This window comes from Genypterus blacodes, unplaced genomic scaffold (genome assembly GCF_046128005.1).
Source record: "Genypterus blacodes isolate CSIRO-AG114 ecotype Tasmania unplaced genomic scaffold, CSIRO-AGI_Gbla_v1 ptg000067l_1, whole genome shotgun sequence".
NCBI classification, from domain to species: domain Eukaryota; kingdom Metazoa; phylum Chordata; class Actinopteri; order Ophidiiformes; family Ophidiidae; genus Genypterus; species Genypterus blacodes.
In genome coordinates, this window is record NW_027466879.1 from 11649700 (window position 1) to 11671170 (window position 21471).

At 44.2% G+C, this 21471-nt stretch overlaps 1 protein-coding gene and 1 non-coding gene across 2 annotated transcripts; one reads left to right on the top strand and one right to left on the bottom strand.

Annotated features, from left to right (window-relative positions):
* Positions 1-261: 261 nt before the first annotated feature.
* On the bottom strand, positions 262-14435 carry LOC143004855 (synaptosomal-associated protein 25-A-like). The gene is made up of 7 exons (XM_076156020.1): positions 14364-14435; positions 13741-13782; positions 8026-8074; positions 3188-3305; positions 923-1042; positions 663-807; positions 262-330 (listed from the first exon to the last, which is right to left on the bottom strand). The coding sequence occupies exons 1-7, from the start codon at positions 14433-14435 to the stop codon at positions 262-264; spliced, it is 615 nt and encodes a 204-aa protein (XP_076012135.1).
* A 5444-nt stretch (positions 14436-19879) lies between these two features.
* trnaa-agc (transfer RNA alanine (anticodon AGC)) lies at positions 19880-19952 on the top strand. The gene has a single exon. It is a non-coding gene; the product is annotated as a tRNA-Ala (tRNA).
* The last annotated feature ends 1519 nt before the right edge of the window (positions 19953-21471 follow it).

A 21471-nucleotide genomic window follows, 5' to 3' on the forward strand; every position in this document is an offset into this window, starting at 1 on the left:
CCCCAAAAAAAGAGACGACACAGAATGACGTTAACGACACAGGGAGGAGGAAGAGGAAGAGCAGAGAAGGTATGATATGTGCTTATGTGCAAACTGTCTACGAGTATCACGTTAAAAGCATGGTTTTGCGGCGCTCGCCAATCGAACACGGGGGATTTTGGGAGAGGGGATTTAGTTTTAGTTTGGTGTTGTTGACTTTTAGGATGAGGGTTCAGGTTAAAATGGGGATGAAAGCACTTCTTCTGTTGTTCTGGCTGCAGTTTAGCCACTGCCCAACATCTTGGTGGCGCGCTGGTTGGCCTCGTCGATCCTGGTCTTGTTGGAATCAGCCTGCCGAGGGGAGAGAGAGAGTTGAGTGGTGAAACAGATGCATGTACACAATTAGATTTCCAGATTATCGCCGCCCAGCTCCATAAACTTAAGTGAGCAGGTAATCCATCCAAAATATCAGCATCATGCCTTCACTTACATTTCACACAATCCTGTCACTACAGTGTCGTCGCTACTAGCAACCCTCTCTAAAATTACCTCTCACTTATCTTACCATTCATACAAATCTGCCTATATATGTGTCTGTTCCAAAACACTAAACACCTAAAGTTTGGCAAGGTTTAACTGTAAATTATGCCCTCAACAATACTATGAACGTATTGCACTCGTACCTTCTCCATGATCCTGTCGATCTGGCGATTCTGGGTGTCAATCTCCTGACCCATGTCCAGGGCCATGTGACGCAGGTTGCCAATGATCCCGCCCACCTGCTCCAGGTTCTCGTCCATCTCGTTCTCCCGTGCGTCTTCTGTTACCCTGCAGTGCACAGGAAGAGGAGGTGGAGGAGGGAGGGAGTGATTATGGGCAAAGACTATGAAGTTGCTATATTGTGGTGGAACGCAAATTTGACTTCACACACACACCGCCTTACCTGCGGATGAAGCCCCCGCTGATGGCCATCTGTTCGCGTTCGTCCACCACTCGAGCCCCTGGCTGGCTGTTCACCACTCCATCCTGGTTCGCTCCCCAGGCCTGGCCCGAGCCCTTAATCCTACCATACACACATTCAACAGTCAGAGCTGCTGTAAGTGTGCAAGAGTGTGCGTGTGTGTGTGTGTGTGTGTGTGTGTGTGTGTGGTTGGTTGGGTAAAGATGCATGGGTGTGAATTTAAATGAATGAAAATGTGTGTGTGGGTCATTACTGGCTTAATGATGTCGTATACAGTGTGGCAATATATGATGTAAGTGTCTGTACGAACATGCTGAGTCACTATTAAAACATACAGGAACACACTATGTTTAGAATGTACGTAATGTGGTGTCAAGCCTACAAAAGCAACGTGCAGAACATGCATGTCAAAGTTATATACGTACATGCATCTCCAATCTATAAGTCAATAATTGATCTGATTTGGGATCAATTGCATTTGAAACACAGTAAGTTCACATGTGGCTTGTGTTAGAAAGTGATGAAGGTCCTTTAGTGACTCGGTTAGACCCTCTCCCACAAGCACATAGAACACAAACACAGAACATAGAACACACTGACAGAAACAACACACACACACACAAACACACACACAGACAGATGCACAGTGGTTGAGATGGGAGGGGAAACATGCACGGGGATGCAGGATCAGAGCACATCGTGTCAACACGCCTTATCTATTCATAGAAGAAAGACGAGCGGTTAGATCAATCACAGAGAAATCAAACAAAAATCAATGTGTAAACCATCAGCCCTTCATTTCATTCTGGATGTATTGAATCTATAGGATGATGCACATTAGTCGAGTCAAATAGGCAAATATGGAGGACCTGAGGAGTGCAGTTTGCCTCTTTAGGACAACATATTGAGCGTTACAAAGTTTAGATCAATGTAAACAATCTGTATGATCCTGTTGTCTTAATGTGGCAAACCACATTCGCCACGTGCTCCGGACGGCTCTTAACAACCAGCCGCAATCCTTTGTTCTGATGCTATTTGACCCGGGGACGCCATATGTAGTTATGTAGATTATATGATATACATGACATAACCATAGGATTACATAACAAGGAGGACAGAAGAGCTATAGAACAGACAAGATTTAAACAGATTCTCTCATAGTCAGGAGCCAGATGGAGGCCGCAGACGTCTAAAATGTTCAGAAATTGCAATGAGTTGACATAAAGACGTGTCCTCCACTACATTTCTAAACTTTAGTGTAAGTCTCTAACACGTACAATCCACCCTTGCTTTGTTTTGTTTGTTCTGTAGCTCTTATATAGATATACAGTTATACAGTACATTCTGTTTCCAAAGTACAGGAGCTCAGACATGACTTGGCGGCCATAGTTTGGCTGTCGGACGGGGACGTGGGCGGGGCCAGAGAACAGATCACACAGGAACATGAAGAAGAGCTCAGGTTTGACTAACTCCTCCTGTATGATATAGTTAATGTGGCACAGCAGGGGCCCGACTTCTTCTGTATTAAAGTCAATTTCCCCCCAATTTTGAAAATATACTGTAAACCTTGTAAGATACACTTAATGGCCACTTTATTAGACACACCTGTACAATCCCATACAGTCCAGTATAACAAACAGTCGTGTTACAAATCCCATCTTTGTCCAGCTGATGAGGCTCAGTTTGTTCAGCTGCAGCGTAATTGTTAGTTGACTAGAGACTGCATTGGATTGAGAGGTGTTTCTAATATTTAGTCCAACCCAATCACATAAATGAAGGGGGTAGAGGCAGAATGTTGGAAGTGGAATGTCAGGGAGTTCGGAGCGCTCAGGGTGGGATTCGGGGATGCAGGATGTTGTGGCCCGAGATTCCTGGTGTGGATGCTTGCTGGAAGAGAATCTCTCATCCAATGTGGAATGAAGGGCTTTGTAAGAGTGAATGTAGCAGCATCCGATCTGTCCTGTATCCGTGTGTGTGTGCGTGTGTGTGTGTGTGTGTGTGTGTGTGTGTGTGTGTGTGCGTGCGTGTGTGTGTGTGTGTGTTTGTGTGTGTGTGTGTGTGTGTGTGTCGCTCATGCATGCACAAATGCTTATACATGCATGCACACGGACAATATTTTACAGAGTGGACAGCGCTGTCTCACTGTTAACTTTAACTTTGTGTGTTGTATTTCGTCATGCTCTACACATCATAAGCAGGCGGGCGGTGAAACACATGCAGTCGGGCGACGCAAGGGGCAGCACCTACTTGTTACAGGGACATGTACATAGACCACAGAACTGTCCTAGATTGTTCAAATTCTTTTCCGCATCCTTCATGTCCTTATTGATTTGGTCCATCCCCTCCTCGATGCGTTCCAGTTGTTCTGATTACCAACACATTGTCATTTTTTTCCCCGTCAAAAGAACGAAAGCACATAAGAGAAGAAGAAGAGGGACGAGTAGGAAGAGGAATAGGAGGGGGAGGTAGAAAGCAGAGTCGGGGTGGGGGTGCAGAGAGGGGAAGACAAAGGAGGAGAGACAAAAAAAAGACATTGACTGTGACAAGAGAGACATCAGACATCACCACCACCACCAGCACTGGACAGGCAAGAGCGCCGGGCTCCTGGCCGGTACCTACTTTTTAACACATGGGCATATCAGACCACAGCATTGTCCTATATCTTTTATATCTTTCTCGGCCTCCTTCAGGTCTGCGTTGACCTTGTTCATGCCCTCTTCCGTGCGATCAAGTTGCTCTGGTGAGGGACAAAGGCATGAGAGCAGTGAAATGAATTGGACGGGTTTGACTGAGTGGTTTCTGCGCTCTACGCTACAGTGAGGCAAGAGGCAAAGAAATATTATAGTGTGGCTATATGCAAAGACGGGAAAGCAGGCAAGAGAGCATGTGCACACACGTGTAAAAGTGTGTGTGTGTGTTTTTGCTTTTGCATGTTAGAATGACAAAGTACTCTTGATTTCAGTTCCCAAACAAATGGTTTTTAGTTGTGCTATTTCTCATCAAGAAAGTGCTGCGGAACTGTCGCTTGGATTCAGTTCCCCTGTGATATCTGCATGCAACCGGGCATGAAGGTGTTAATTCTCTCACTTTGCTTTTCTGAATATCACTGCACACCACCAGGAAGAATTAGAACGGAGTTAAAGTCTCAACTATGTTTGGCTCCCTGAAAATGAAAAGCAGACGAATGGATGTTGAGTAAATCAATAGAGATCATGTCATGAACGTGGTGAAGAGCATCACCAAATGAATTCAGCCTCGTTAAGTCATACATGCATCCTTACGCAGGTGGTCGACGGGGCACCGAGCTATAAAAAGCTCAGATTCAAGGTCAGATCGTCGTTCCATCTGTGTAATGGATGGAAGGGCAGGAGAGGGACTGCAGTTATGTTCCTCTGCTGGGCTGTTTGCTCTTGCAGGAGGACGAACCACACTGTGGACATTTTGTAAGCATACTCAGCATGCAGGTAATGAAGTTGCTGAGACATTTTTAAGAAAAAGTTCTGTTCCCTACAAGTGACTTCTGTCCTTGGAGAAAACTCTGCTTTGCATTTTAGAAGTCACAATGACAAATATATCAGATGGCAACAGTTTCAAAGACGCCACTGTCACAGGATCTCTTTGATTCTACCTGTCTTGGATGTGGCTGACTTAGGCATATTATCTTGGATTTGGAAAACGATCCAGGGAGGTAAAGACAATGGATTCTGGTGTCATATTTCATGCAGATACAGAGAGAGTCAGTCTGGGGGGCGGAGGACAGAAATGTAACCTATGAGCCCAACAAATACGTCTATTTACCACAAAATCACTACCTGAAATGTTGAGATGTGTTAAAATTCGGTGGGCTGGTGTGCAGCAGGTACTGAGGGGGTGCAGAGGGTCTTTAATCTGGGACTATCAAAACTGAAGACGTGCGCAAAATAAGTCTTTTTAGTTAAATGATATTTGAATGCGTGAGTCATTTCCTCGAGGAGCTTTTGGCTTTGGCTGTCGTTGGAGTTTAAGCAGCACAGTGCCACACACGGCAACTAAGTGGTCTCCAGCAGTAATCCCAGGGCATAGCCAGGGATTGAGGAAGAGGAGGAACGTGACAGCGAGACGTGAGAGGGGCGGGGCTTTGTTTATCTCCTCAGCCTCAGACAACCTGTGTCCGCCTCGCCTGCGTCTGGGGATTACAGTATCCTCTTCAAAGAGCAACTCCTATATAAATATATATATATATACTGTATATGTTTTTCAGAATACTCTGACAGGAACAGCAGGGTTTTGTTTATCGCCAGAGAGGAAGAGTGTGAACGTTGAGGCTCAGTGAGGCAGAGGAATGAGCGCTGACTGAGGTGTAAATCAGGTCAACATGCATAAAGCAGGCAGGGAGGGACTCATTAGCCGGCAATCCCAGGTGATACATCACTGTGAGGAACGACAAACCTCCTCCTGTGTATGACATCAACAGGGGTGTGTATGTGTGGCTGAAATGTCAGTGTGTGTGTGTGTGTGTGTGGACAGATGGATTAGTTACATTAGTTACAGGCCACTCTTTATAGCTTAACAAGATTGAATTAATTACAACAGGCCTGGAAAGCTTTTTTTCCAGCTGCTGGTGCTTATAAAGAGACAGAATGATGAAGACCAACAGCTTATAATTATTATTTAGCAAGAGAAGTGTTGTAAACTGTAAATATGAGAAACATTAAATATCCTCTAATAGGTGTTTTGTTTATGATGATACAATATGTTGATGCATTCTTGGTTCTCAGGTTGTTTTGATGATAGTTGAATGTCTCTGTGTCGCTGTGTCTTTCATAACTTGTAGTGCATGATGTCATATAGATCTATCTTTAACTTAAAAACTGATCAAATCCCAAGTACTGATCAATTATGAGAAAATCATGACTGATCCAATGAACCAACATTCCAATTGAAAAATGTGTTTTAGACATGGACTGATTAAAACTACTCTATTCTTAAATTGACCCTCCATCACACAGATGAAAGTGAAACATTTAGCTGGAAAATGGATTGAAACATAGTGTGTGATAGAAAGGGTAGAGAGAGAAGAAGCAGAGAGAGGGAGGGATAGAAACACTCTTCATCATTAGTGTTGCCAAAGTGGAGATCAGGAGGGGAAGAGAGCGAGGGATGATGGTGAAACAAGAGACGGAGCATGAAATAGAGACGGAAGAAAAGGAGAAGACGAGACTGATGGACAGAAAGAGAGAGAGAGAGAGAGAGAGACAGATGGAGGATAGAGGACATTTGGTGAGAGGCAGAGGTAATTTAAATCTGTGAATTGATTTCTATTCTGTGATAACTGTGGCAGCCATTCTGTGTGTGTGTGTGTGTGTGTGTGTGTCTGTCTGTCTGTCTGTCTGTCTGTCTGTCTGTCTGTCTGTCTGTGTCTGTGTGAGAGAGAGAGAGAGAGAGAGGGAGAGAGAAGCTATCTGTTCTTTTGACAGGCCAATTAGACTGCTTGTTCATGCATGGAAGTACAAACGCACTGTAGTATTCGTACACACACACACACACACACACACAGTCATGCACACACACACATCCTCCACACATTTCAGCCAAACTAGACACTCCTCCTCACATGCACCCGGCGTAACCAGTTAACGTGACATTTTCCTTCAGGTCCTAAACATATTAGTCAGCAAAGACACACGCACGCACACACGCACATACTACACACACACACACACACACTCAATATGGGCTTTGGCTTCAGTATCTTCCTCAGTGCAAGCTAGCTGGTATGTGGATCAAACCAGAGTGAAGCAGGCGTTGGAAGAACAGACCGATGAAGACGATGAAAGCTTACAATCCGCAAAGAGACAAGATGGCAGCAGCTTTAGTTTATTTATCGCTTAAAAGAAGGCCGAGATGCTGCGTTTGTCCTCTAAATCAGAGCAGCAAGGAAGATGGAAAATAGAGGAAATGTTATTGGTAGTCCAACTGGATATGATGAAGGAACCGAAAGAAAGGTGGAGCTAAGCGATCAAATGTAGAAAAAGTATTTTGTCCTGAATATATTGAGGCCTTCAGGGTCTAACTCACAGTATGAAGTGTTTTGTACTTTTAAGTAACTGAAGGTAGTTTTGATCTGAGGCTGATGGACTATTGGACTATTTCTATATCTGGAATTCTGAACCCTGAGGCCGTTCTCCGTGGAATAGCCATGGAAGCCTCTACATCTCTGAACGACTTACTGTTAAGGCTCCGTCCTCCGTACCTGTTCTTGTACTCCAACCTGGATCCCAACTTAAAAGACTACCGGTTTTACTCTACACACTACTCCACTAACACACACACTATGCAAAACAGTGTTATTACCAAACCGATCACGGTTGCCTCAGCTGACCTCCGACCTCTCAGTCAGTCAGAGGTGCAGTCAGAGCGACAGCGCTGTTAAAAAGTAATGATGGAGTGCAGTTGTTCTCAAACTGTGGTACGCTAGTGGCACTCAGAGATGATAGCTTTAAAGTTTGAAAGATTTATCATGCTGCTTGAAATATGCTTACGTTCTTGTTTTGATGCTTTAAAGTTTGCGATATAGAGCTTAAATAAAACCTTCAATTGTCACAAGATGAGCCTCATACACACTCGTACATTTCATTTGCAAAGAAGCGTATAAACGTCTAAGAAGGCCAAGCAGAAGCTCATCAGTCACATCCAGTATAATCGCAGCCTGGCAGAAGAAGAAAATTAAATAAAACTGCAAAGTACAAAAGTAGTCATAAAATTGTTATAAAAAGTTTGTATTTCTTGGCGTTCCTATTAAACTGGCAGTCTACAGTTATACTGGATGTGCTGCTTATGGAAGTCTTCGTATTATCAGGGGTGCACATAATGCTTTCAGTCCAAATTCATGCTGATACTTATCCGTGTACTTATCTGGGGGGGCGGGGGGCTCCTTTCAGATCAGTTTAACGGGTGATTATGGTAGACGTGCATTTTCCCGCTTGAGGGTTCCCGTTTTTGTACCGCGTATGTGCACCTCTGCTTATTACACACAGCAGCAAGAGTGAACTGGGAGTATAGAGTTAAACTCAAAAGACAGGTGTGATCTCTCCCTACTGACTTACCTCCCTGCTCATCCAGCATGACCAGAGTTCTGATGCCGGCATCTTTACTCTAATAAACACACAAAGAAAGACAAGAAAGAGGAGAAGAGGAGAGCAGAGGAGTGGGAAGAAGAAGAAGAGAGGAAACGTGAGGGATCAGTCAAGGTCAGCAGAGCGGAGCAGTTAGTTACAGCGGCTGTGGGTCACATTACAACATGAAATCACTCTCTGGGTGTGGCTGATCTCATCTGACACACTGGGAAGAGGATTTCATTTTATACGTGAGCCAAGAATGAAGCAAAGTCATGGAAGTAAAAAAAAGCTACAGAGGAGACGAATACACACTTCGATCTAGAGAAGTTGAGAAGTACAAATGTCGCCACAGGGTGAGTGAAGATGATTTATGTGCTCAATCTGACCTATAATTGATATCAAAAATAAAATAAAAGGAGTTCAAAACTTTTATATTCAGTTAATCTTCTACAACTGGACTTATTTATATGTATACTTAATTATTCTTACGGAAATATTATAGATTGCGTAAGATTACACTTTTGCTGAGATGAGAAGATAAGATTCAATTCTCTTTTAAAATGGGCAATAAGACACAAATCAGAGCGGTAAAACCTGAAAACTGAAGATGAGATAAAGGAGGCAAAAAAAATCTTTTATGCTGCCAAAAATATATTCATGCATAATTCTGCTTTTGGGATGAAAGTGTCGACCAAATGGTGCGTGCTATATTTGTTTCGTTAACTAGGTTTACTGACAAATCTCCAATAAAATCACATTCTGACTTGGCACAAGATGAGACGTTCCAACATTCACATGTGTGTGCTGCCAACTGTCTGTGTGTGTGTGTGTGTGTGTGTGTGTGTGTGTGTGTGTGTGTGTGTGTGTGTGTGTGTGTGTGTGTGCGCGCGCACACATAACGTACACTGGACCTTCCTCACCTAATAACACGCTCCAGTGAGCAGGCAGTAAGCACATTAACCGCTGCGCGCGCGGCAAAACAACAACGTCCCGCTCGTCATCAGCCCGAGGCCTGAGAGTCCAAAGGCCGTTCAGTTCACGCTTCAGCTGGATTTTGTTTTAAGTGCGCGCTGACCTTCTTAGAGCTGTGATAGATGGAGACCAGAGCTGGTAACCGCTTAGCAATGCCAGTGATACGTGTATCAATGAAACCTGCCCGGATTGATGGATTTGAATCAGTTATTGGGTGTGAAAGAACGGATGGATACGAAAAAATTCATGATAGGTGGTGAAATCGGGATCCTTTTTGGAGAATACAATTCGTATTCCGCGTATATATGGAAAGGAAAGCTAGTTCTTGTAGATACATGTGCTGAAAATAGAATTAGAAGATGTTATGTCATGGTTCAAGGACTACAGGACAGGATATCCGACCTCCCCACCTGGCAAATCGTCATGTGGTGACCACTTATTTCTGCATGGCTTGTTAAAAAAACACACACACAGACACAAATACACACACATACTTATTTACAGGGCGCACTGTGAGGCTCAGGTTGGCACAAGGTTGAAGTATTCGGTCTTAAAATACTTTCTGCCCGGAAACATGAAAAAGAAGGGATAGAAACCCGAGATGAATAGAAATGAATATTTTACACTCATTACACTTAAGATTTATTTCTCTGCTCTCTATTTTTATGCATGCCATCTGTGCCGGTATAAAGCAATAAATGGCAAATATTTGATGGATGCTCGGCACTTTTAGTTGACTAACAAGACCAGGGAGGGTTGTTTCCTTACGTTTGTCCCCTAAATTTGAGTGGAGGGCAGAACGGGAGCAAGATTAGGAAAATTAGTCAAGACAGAGGAAGACAGTAAGAGGTTTATGGTGCAGCAGTATTGATTCTTTTATTTTGAAAGCCTCTATTATCTCCTGGAATCCATTCTAATGAAGTAACAGTGAGGACCAGCTGAGAACAGGTCAAAGTGATATACTATGATATGCAGACCTCCTGTAAATTTCCTGCAGCTGCTCTTTGGAATCCAATTTATAATAAATAGAAGTTATTGATCAGATTGATTCCAAAGATTTGCATCCTGGGTGAGTTCCGGCTCATTTAAGGATTTGTCTGTTCATTTAGGCCCATCATATATTTAGATATATAAGAGACTCAGCAAATTTATATTGTACAAGCTGAGGTTAAAAGTCTGTCAGTCTTTCAATCTAGTTTGCCGACTGCAGTCATGGAAAGAACGTTACTAAACAACAGTAAATTTTACAAAAGAGTACAAATATCTGACCCCATTGACTGATTTTTGTTTCCCTTTTAAGAAAACTAATATTTCAAGGCTCGATAAGAGATTAGATGACAGACACTGAGATATTGTGTCCGTTTTATGTAACGTATACTTCGCCGTCATATCAGATCTCCCTGTGTGACTGTCTGGGCCACAGAGACATTGGATTTGTGCTGATGTCCTTGGCTGATCTGTCTCTGTCTCTCCCCTTCAGCTCTCCGTTATTCTCCCCGTTCCACTCATTTTCACTCATTTTACTCCTCCACACAAACTCTCTCTTGTTATTGTCTTCGGCGCCTTGCAGTTTCTCATTTGTCTTGTCAGCAGGCGCAGGTCACACTCAGATAACACTTCTCATAAGGACTTTAATATGTCTGGGTCTTTCTTGATAAAAAACATTTCCTTAATAATGTGTCCAACGCGCTGCTTGAAAAGCATTATTCATATTCCAGTAACAGAAAACCCAATATGCTGCATCTTTCCATTGCTGGTGCACTCTCACAAATACACTAAGTACTAAGAATGTGTGTTTTCCACTGAATTTTAGAACATGGCTGCAGGGATTTGCTTCTATTATGAAACCTTTGAAATGCTGGAATGTGCAAAAAACAACCTCACAATGATCACATCTACTCTCCCTGTTGCAGCACTGCTGTGCACACTAAATGATAACGTGCCTTTTTATGTACAGCCTGACTCACAAATTAAGTCTATGGTACAGTTAGGAACCTACGGGTTTGTCTTATTGGATGACTCTACTCTACTATGTCTCACTATAGGGGGGAGGGGAAATATCAAGTATTTGTCCCTTTTTACATCGTGACTAAATGACATAATAGCTTTACATATACCGTATATTCCTTTCTGTCAAATCTTAAATTTTACTACACACTTGCACGGCGGCTCTGAAAGGCACTTTGCACAGGCGTGTCAGTCGGCTCTGCGATGTTGTGAGATGCCCTTGACTGTTTCCCGCTATCATACCACATAAAAAAGAGAGGTCGTGTCACACCCCGGCTCTCTGAGTGAATTATGCTTCACATTTGCATGAAACACATTAGATCGTTCAGACTGAGTGTTTCTACTGGCTACCCATTAACCATGAGCTCACTGACTTTGTTAAGCCGTACAGACAGACTGTCTTTGGACATTAAGGTGATGAGGGACAGACTCATTTGCAGGAGAGAGAGAGAGAGAATGTCCTCGACCCTGTTATGATTTGTTTACAACAGACAACCACCAAACAGTGAAGGAAGAAATATTTTTCTATTTTACCTCATTGTCTTTCTCTCTATATCACTAAACTCCATTTTGTGAGACATTCGCCTTGTGCAGATCTCCAAACACTGAAGTGCCACTGAGACAAAACAGTCAGAGCGCAGAGCAATCATGAACCATCATCACACTCACGGTAAAATATTCAGCTGGTTCATCTGTTCTGCAATTTCTAGCCTGTTTAATCTTTCACTTTCACTCCTTTCCATGGGTTTCACACACACACACGTTTTTTCAAAAATTGTTTCTGAGATAATTTCTGTGCAAATGAGGCCCAGACTGGCTTCAACAAGAGATCACTGGGCAAACACGCTCGCCATTCTGGCTGCTCCCTGCTTATTCAATTAGCCTAAGCTCCACTATAAGCCCTTTGAACATGGAGGGTATGTAGCCTTAGTGCTGCTCACTTTTTCCTATATGATGGAAAGACGAAGCGTACGATCCAAATCAGACTGATGTTGTGTTTTTATTGTGACTGGTATATTTTCTCCAAAATACACAAACATGGAAAATGCTCTAGTTCTTCTAAATCGGTGGAGGAGTTTCTCTGAGTATTTTTGCTGTGAGTGTGGTTTGGTTAGGGTGCCTGTCTGGAGAGCGGTCACAGCTGCAGCTAATTGTTAATTAAGTTTAACTGGACTCAACTCGTGTTAAACCTTCTCCCCTGTGTGCAAAAACCTGTTGGTTCCCGTCGACAACAAAGTCTTAACAGCTGCAAAAATCAAACGAACCAACCCACCAACAACGCAAACAAAAACAAAACCTGGTTTAAGACCAAGGCAAGGCTAATAGTTATTTAGGTTTAGGTTATTTAGACGTCATGGTGGTCATTTGGTTTGTGTCATGTCAGAGGAGCAGTGCTGACTCTTTAACTTGGTACTCTGGCCTGGAATGATTGAAGGTCATCCTTCTTTTGTCAGACCTCTGCTGGCGACATACAAAGTAATATTGTTAATAGCTCATCGTCAAAGTCTGCGTGTGAGTCCTGCCTCTTCTCTAATCCATGTCGGGCTGTTGTGTGTTGCCGTCTAATTCTCAACTGAGAGCGACAGTGGGCGAGCTGTCAGAGGTCAGCAAGCACGACACGGCACAGTTTTGTCTTTATGCCTTTCAGGCGTTTTCCACACGACGACTACTTGCGGAGGATAAACCTGCAACTCCAGGAGAAAGCGACTCACAAACCTCAGGACATTTCCAACTGACACACTTAAAAGTTGAAATGGACAAAGGGCATCAGCTTGGCATTATCCTGAAAGGTTTGGTATTCAGCCTCTGCCAGCTAAAAGGTTTGTCTGTTGAACTGCTCACTGTTGGGGTCACGCCGGGGTCTCTTTGTGACCTGCGCTGCTTTGCCTCATTAAGAAACGATGGCTGCTTTGGGGGTCAGACAACATGAACCCAGCAGCAGCAGCAGCAGCAGCAGCAAAGGAGTCATCTAATGTCAGTGAAGCACAAGGAGAAGTTTTCAGTTCATTGCCTCGCACGTTCATACTTTACGTCTGACTGTGGAGCTGACAGCAGACTAACGAACTACGCTTGGCAACGCGGTAACAGTTTCCAACCGGTAATGAGTCATAAATAGTTTCAAGATCCTAGAGAGGACAGGTGGTTACTGAGACAAGCAAACAAGCCTATTTATACCAAACAGGAGAAATCTTCCTTGCAACAAGAAGCAAGAACAAGCAACAGTTTCTGACTGTGCTGCACGAAATGTATCAACATGGCTGCGTCTTTTCCTATAGATCTCTGGCTTAGAGCTCGATGATTGATTTGGTTTCTGTCCTCACCCTGAGAGAGCCGTTCACAGTTTGGCGTCACATTGTGATCAGGTTAAAAAAATGTCACATTCGGGGTTCAGCTCAGCCGGCCAGATCGGCACGCTGTGTGTCCCCAAGTGACGCTGCAGGTTTGTTTATGTTTTTGTTATTGTTGTTGTTGGCCTATGAGAGAACATGTAAGAGCCCCACTTTCAAAGTTGAACTCAAGTAGACGTGCAATTACATATGTATAAGTGACAAAACAAAGCTTCTACATCTTTGCTGTAGGTTCAAGTGTTTATAAGCCGTCCTTCCTTTTTAATGTTGAAGTTTTACATTGAAAATAAACTTTGGAGCTCCCCGGGCTTTTCAAGAGAACAGTGATGCAATGGTTAACATCAGTGCAATTTAACGATTGGACACATTAACTCACCTCCTCAACCAGAGCCAGCATACGCCGAGTGCTCTCCAGAGACTGCAGGGGGACAGAGAGAGAGAGAGAGAGACAGAGAGAGAGAGAGAGAGAGAGACATTTTAGTTGAAGTTCCCAGAAGAGTAGAAATGAAGACAGTAAAACACCTGTGGTAAATACCGAACCCCCTGATTTATTCCTACACTTCTTCTTCTTCATCTCTTTCTTCGCCTGCTATCTCCTCTACCTCCAATCTCACTTATTTAAGACCTCTCCTGTACCTCTCTGATCCTTCCATCCCTCAGCAGCGCTCTCCCTTCCCCTTCCTCTCTCCTCCCGTCATATCCAAAGAGCTTCATGGCCTCACATTATCTCCTCATGAATATTCCATGAGGCCATTTGAGCTGCTCTGTTATTCTGCTCCTCTCAACTCATTAAAAAGGCCAAAGTTCCTCCTTCCCCAAAAAAATCCTGTCTGGATGAAGGAAGTGGTGCACAATGGAAAGAAAGTCAACTTAAATTGACTTTCTGAAGAGTTTTTGACTTGGCAATATCATAACTTTAATATATGATTTGAAATACATTCTGGATTTTTAGAGAGTGTGTGTGTGTGTGTGTGTGTGTGTGTGTGTGTGTGTGGGCACCTCGTCGGCTATCTGGTCTGCACGCGTCTGCAGGTCGGCCAGCTCGTTGCGCATGTCGGATTCGTCTGCCATGGTGACTGTTTAACTTTGACCTCAAACAGGAAACACTAGAAAGAGAGAGAGAGAGAGAAGGAGAGAGAGAGAGAGTCAATACAACAAAATGTACAGGGCCACATACACAGTTTCCGTGTCCACATTCCCAGCTCTGTAAAAACAAACACATCCCACTGATCAGCGCGGTGGCAGGGTGATCTCGTGTTCAGAGCCCTGTGCTGGCAGCAGACTGGCTTGGGTTCAAATCCCACCCACCTGCCTGCCTGCCTGCTCTGTCCCTGAACTTCCCCTTCAGGGCCCAACAGTGAATCAACATGAAGGGAAGGAAGCACCAGTAATGGGTAGAAGAAAATGTATCAGGACAGAGACAAGGTTCTATTTTAGTTCATGTGACGCTCTGCCAGACACATCATGATTCATATAGCGACACACACAGCGGAGACGGAGACGAGTTCATGAAAAATGCATGGAGCTGTTACCCTATAGGCTGCTGCCAGGGTTGGGATGAAGATGAAGAGCGTCTTGGCTGATCTCATCCTGCGCTCCTCCATCAGTCTGTTACTTTGGTGTCCTTGAACGATTAAGTCTGTTGTGATCCGGTCGGATGTATTTGATGTGTTTGGTCACAGGTGTCAATTTAACCACCTGGCTTCAGCGATGACATCATTAAAGATGCATCTAATCTTATCTGCTGTGACATAAAGTGGAGCAAGAGGCTGTTTCTGAAAAACAACAAATCCAGTTTGTTTTTGCTGCTTAAACTGGATTCTTAGGTTGTTGTTCTCTTATTTTAGGCAGTTACACAGATCAGTGATGTCGTTCTATTACGATTACAGCTGATCAGTTCCTCCTGTGCGGTGTGAAGGCATCGATCAGCTGCTCCGTCCCTAACAGAGGAGCTCAGAAAGATGAGGAGGACGCAAGGTCGACCGGCGTCTCCGTCGGAGGCTTGACAGAGCATCTCCCCGCTGTTGGGCCCCGCCCCAGTTTCTCTCTCTCTCTCTCTCTCTCTCTCTCTCTCTCTCTCTCTCTCTCTCTCTCTCTCTCTCTCTCCCCCTCTCTCCATCTCTGCCTCCATCCCAGCGGAAACGTCAGGGCGTTAAATAATTGAACGTGTGCAGGGAAATGAGGTGGAGTGAACATACAGCCTTTTAAAAAGCCTCCACCCCTGTTGCCTGGCGCACACACACATTTCTGCCATTTGTGTGTTTGCGTTTGATATTCATATTAGGACAACAGAGAGAAGAGACAGCGAGAAGAGACTGAACTGAAATCAACTTAAAGACTCAAAATCAACAGTACTAATGTTCTAATTGTGAGTTTTGATGTAGTGGAATGAATCCAAGGTGTTATTTCCCCGGGACAGAAGCTGTCGCGTGCTCTCATCTTCTCTTTCCCCTCTTTGCTCCTCACCATGGTTCCAGCTCAATTCTCTGCTGCGTTATTAATCAGTCATTAGCTTGTTTCTCAGCTTCCTGCGCACACACACACACAACCACACACATGCACACACAGTGCAGTTTCCTGCTCTTTGTCTGAATTACCTCGCTGCCACTTATCCTTGTTCTCCTTCCTTCTCCATCTACGGCAACAACTGTATCACAATCCTAACTCATATTTAAAACCAGGCGTTCTGATTAAATGCCTGAATTACTCCGCTCTCTTCTTTTCTACAGTTAATACATCCCTTTGTTTATAAATTTAGTGTGTGTATGAACACGTGGTGATACAGCAATGATGGACGTGACACAGTCCAGGTGACAGAACGAGGTTAGGTTTGTTCCCATCCCCCAACGGTCTCCTGCTGCCTGTCACTCATCTTGCTTGATGGCTGCTGGCCTGAACTGCCGGAGAGATTAAAGTCAGCGGAGGGAAAAGAGGATTTACTCTCTCTCTCTCTCTCTTTCTCTCTCTCTTTCCTTCTCTTCATCCCTTCTCCACACACACCCACTCTGTCCATTTCCCAGTACAGAGATGTGTATCGCTGTATGTTCAAGCACCCGAGACAGAGATCAAATATTACGCAACACTCGAGTAATCCACCACATTTAAGCTGCGTTTTCCTTTTCTGTCACTTTGTCACAATAAAAAGTGAAAAGCTTTTTATTTATTTAAATGATGAGATTGAATTCGCCCGCCTAGATGTTCGCCTCAGCTGAGACGCTTTCTAATGTGTGTGTGTGTGTGTGTGTGTGTGTGTGTGTGGCAGAACAGAGCACCACAGTTTGGGCTCTGTGGGGAGCTCGATGGGGAAATGGATTAACACACTGATAGGTTCACATGGTTACAGTAACATGCAGCCCCAGCACACACACACACACACACCAAACATGGATGAATCTGTTGACAAGATATTTATAGGGCTACAATTCTGAAGAGCCTGAACCCACGTGCACACACCTCATTCAAATACACACACACACACACACACACACACACACGCGCACAAGCACACGGCAACAATAAACAAAACGATAAGGTAAAATTGTCTATCACTGCTATTTTACCACAGACTGAGGTGGTGCATTGCTTTCTGCTGCTGCTGCTGCTGTGTGTCTGTGTGTGTGTGTGTCTGTGTGCATGTGTGTGCCTCAAGGTTAACATGTTTCTATGTGAGGTAACTGAAAGCATCAAACTGGGAAAAATGGGCCAAGGACGAGATAGCAAACAGCTGAAAGACAGATGTGTGTGTGTATGTGTGTGTGTGTGTGTGTGTGTGTGTGTGTGTGTGTGTGTGTGTGCGCATGTGTGGGGAGGTTCAACATCTAACCAGTCACATCAGCCAGATTCACATCAAAGCGCGTGTCATTATTCACTGGATCGAGCCAGGTCAACATTATTAATGTAACAGCGTGTCTGTGTCTGTGTGTGTGTCTGTGTGTGTGTGTGTGTGTGTGTGTCTGTGCGCGCACGCATGCCTGCCTGCCAGGATGACATACGTGTTCTCATGTGTGTTTCTTCTTGTGCCTGTGTTAGGAAGTACATTTGACAGCGTGAGCACACACACCCAGCACAAAACTGCGAGCAGGATTGTTGCCAGTGTATACTTGTTGTAAACACTGACAACACACACACACACACACACACACACACACACACACACAGTTGTATTACCCTGGGGATCTTCCTCTTATCCTGGCAAGAGCACTCATCCTGGAGTCCGACAGGCGTGCGTGTTTGCGTGCGTGTCAGTTCACGCCTGACCGCAAATGTACCACACACACACACACACACACAAACACAAACGTAAACAACAGGGATACACACTTACATAATATGATGACTGGTAACATGAGTGTACCAGTTCTTCTGATCAAACAAACCATGTTGGCCAAACACACATCACAACCACCTCGCATATTGTATGCGTGCGCGCGTGTGTGTGTGTTTGTGTGTGGGAGTAAATTCAGTGATACAAGTTACAGGAGTCACTGGAGGACTAATCACAGACTGGTGCTGCCTATCAAACTGAGAATCAAACCAAAACAACAACGCCAAGCAAATGTAAAACGTTCCAACAACAGCTTTAAGATGATGCATTCACGCCGACCACAGTGGTTGAGCGTAGGTATGACAATCTACACACACACGCACGCGCGGCGCGCTGGGTCGCTGCCCACGGCAACACCTGCCGCGACAATATGGCCTTGCCGAATTAAACAGCTCCCTATGGAGAGGCAGGAGGGACACACGGAGAGAAAGCTGCCGTGGAATATCACCGAGGACATTCAGGAGAGGACGGGATCCGTCAGGGAAATGTAATTCTGGCAAACATTCGGAGTATTCTGAATTTATGATGTAATGTTTTCTTTATTGAATCCCACCACCACTTGATGTTGACCCAACCTCAAGTGACGGCGCAAAACGGATTCCAGCCGCTCGGCCATTTCGCTCTCACTTTCCATCTCTAAGCCGGAGTGACAGAGCAGATTGCTTTTCTCACATTTCCTTATATTATATAATCCAAAGGACGGAGAGACAGACGGACAGCAGGACAGACGGACCAAAGGGGGAGCAGAGGGATGGTCAAGGAAAAAAAACTGGGCCGTCTGGCAAACTGACTCCAGCTTTGGAAAATGTTTTGAGTGAAGTTTGATGGTTCCCTGAGAGAAACACGGCTATGCAGACGGAAAGACACACACACAGACAGACAGGGAGAGTGCGGAGCGTTCTGGAAATTCGAAGCAATCATCTGTGGCCTGCAGGGATAATCACTGCAAAGCCTCACTGTCCCATTCACAGAGGATAAAACCCAGTGGATTAATCTACAGGAGAGAGAGAGAGAGAAGGAGGGAGAGGGAGAGAGCTCCTTTTCCCTCCTTTTCCCTTTCTCTCACTTCTGCCTTTACGCTTTTCTTTCTGTACACACACTCACACACATTCACACACACACACACTCACTCACACAGCAACACGCTCCTCTCTCTCTTCCTCTCACTTAATTTGCCACCTTCTCTTTCTGACATTCCCTTCCTCCTCCTCTCCTCCCCCACACAGGGATTTGAATGGACACCTGTCAGATCACTCGTCTGCGCATGCTGCAAACACACATTTACCAACACACAAACACACACACACACACACACACTCACATACAGTCACAGTTGCAAAAACATGTGCACATTTAGATAGATCACAATCGGCAAAACCGACAAATACAAATGACAGGATTACTTCATTTACACGCTCTCTGTCTCTCTCTCACACACACACATGCACAAAACAACAAACAAAGTAGCTCTTCAGAATGAATAAAATGTTTACTTCAACAATCAACAACCTCACAATCTCATTCATTCATTTACACAATGTAAGCTCTCCTATTAACCTTGTATTTTGTGTGTGTGTGTGTGTTGGGGCGGGCGGTCAGATTACTGCAGAGATCTGCCATGTCATCCTACTCAATGCGAGGAGACCAGATCACATTTTTCCGGATCTCTCACATGATCTGTTTTGTCCTTGGAGCATCAGGATCAGTGTGTGTGTGTGTGTGTGTGTGAAAGGTGGTGTACCAAGCAGCTCTAGATGGAGACAGAAGGTCCACTGAGGGCTCCTTCAGGGGAGGGGAGAGGGTCCGGGCCCACAAAAGTGATGAGCAGAAGTTTGTTTCCACATCATCGGTTATGACATCATCATCATCATGTGTGTCTCCTATGTGGATGATGATGAGACTCTTAGTGTCCCTGCACAAGCACAGCTCCACCTTCATGCTGACTTATTTCCACTTTGACAGAGCAACACTCAACAAACAGGGGTCAGTCAATCAATATAGTCGGACCCCATGTCACATCTTAAGGGGAATTCGCTCAAATGGTAGAGCACTCGCTTAGCATGCGAGAGGCAGCGGGATCCATGCACGCATTCTCCAATGGAAAACAACTTTTGGAAGTTTGAGAAGAACCTGTCATGGTGCCAAGCAGTGGGTTGAGCACCCGATAAGATGTCTCCACTTGCATCTTCATGGGGAATTAGCTCAAATGGTAGAGCGCTCGCTTAGCATGCGAGAGGTAGCGGGATCGATGCCCGCATTCTCCATTGGATTTTTATTTTATTCCGGCACTTAAATCACAGATCAAGTGGACATTGTCGCTACACTAACACGCTCTAGATAACAACGGAAAGAAGAGCTGATGTGACCGAATGCACCGGAGCTCTCCAAGGTGCTGAACTGGATTAATTCTCCAAAATGACAGGAGAATTAAAGCACCGATTTATTTCAAAACAACTTCACAGAGCCTGAATTACCCTTCGATATAAAAGCCTCCTCAAGGCAAACAAATTCCGTGTCTAATATATTTCAGACAGACACCGCTTAACCAACATCACAATAAAGCAATATACACTCAATTTATGTGAAAATACTATAAAGTCGTCTCATTTCACTACAACTACTCCCTGAGTTCCGACAGCCTACAACAGTATTTGATGGACGGGATTTACGGGCCTCGAAGAACTAATCTGCCGTGCTGCAGATCAGTAAGAGTGGAAAACAAAAAAGAAAACAAGCCAGGTTTGACTTACTGAAGGATTCAAGTCAACACAACCACGCAGGTAAGCATTTTGTTTTTTTAAAAAGCGACTAAAACACCAAATTAAGGCCAACTTTGAATAATCCGCTGTTTTAAAATTGCGTCTCAATATGTACAGAGGAGCAAACAAGAATAAGCAAAACATACCGCAATTATTTGTTGCTCTAATTCTTCTTCTTCTTTGATTTGACTTTATCTTTGGGAGTCGGTGGGAAAGTGTCCGTCGTCGCCGGGAAAGTGTCCGTCGTCGCCGCTCCGTTTCACGGGACTGTCCCTGGCAGACCACACCGCCTCCTCCCACCCCACACAGTCAAGCCCAGGGTGGCTAACAATCAAGACTTCCTGTTCGTGTTTAACAAAATAAAGGACTTCTAGTGGTACCCTCCATTTTACGTTGTTTTTGGACTGTATTGTAATCTGTGGGTTGTTTGCTAAACTATTAGGATACGTAATGATCAATTAATTCTCAAAATGCTTTACAATCTCAACAATGACCCCCGAGACTTAAATCTTACCAGATATCATGTATTGATGATCTTACAATTCACTAAAATACTGTATTTATCTAGCAAATTATTGTTTTGCCAAATATGTGGAGACTGTAGATATTTAGACCCTTTATCAGAATCTATTTTCATTAGGGGCTCCTACATTAACATTCATCTAAATAGCAATTTGTAGTAATGTATCTCTTGGGCGAACAAATCACAAAGGTTATCACAATTGCATGGAAAGGCCGAATTAACCCACGGTTACCTTGTGTTTATTTTTTATCATCTCTAAATCAGGCTCGATGTACGTTTTTTGGAAACGTTTTATTTTTTATTCTAAATCACTCGACTTCCAGCTTCATCATGTCGCACTTGATCATGCTCCTAAAATGGCCGCGCCCTCGACGTCATAGGCGCTAGAGAGAAGGTAGAAGGCAGAAGGTAGGGCAGCTCATCAGGCTTCAAACTGGCTTGGCTAACTACCAACTTATTTAATTGTCCTAATTATACATATATATAGTGTGTGTGTATATA

What these genes read in the sequence shown, in the direction of transcription:
- LOC143004855 (XM_076156020.1), bottom strand. Translation starts at nt 14,435, where the DNA reads ATGGCAGACGAATCCGACATGCGCAACGAGCTGGCCGACCTGCAGACG. An exon ending in TGTACATGTCCCTGTAACAA is followed by an intron (nt 1,043 to 3,187) that starts GTAGGTGCTGCC and finishes TGTGTATGGTAG; the next exon opens with GATTAAGGGCTCGGGCCAGG. An exon ending in AGCGGGGGCTTCATCCGCAG is followed by an intron (nt 808 to 922) that starts GTAAGGCGGTGT and finishes TGTGCACTGCAG; the next exon opens with GGTAACAGAAGACGCACGGG.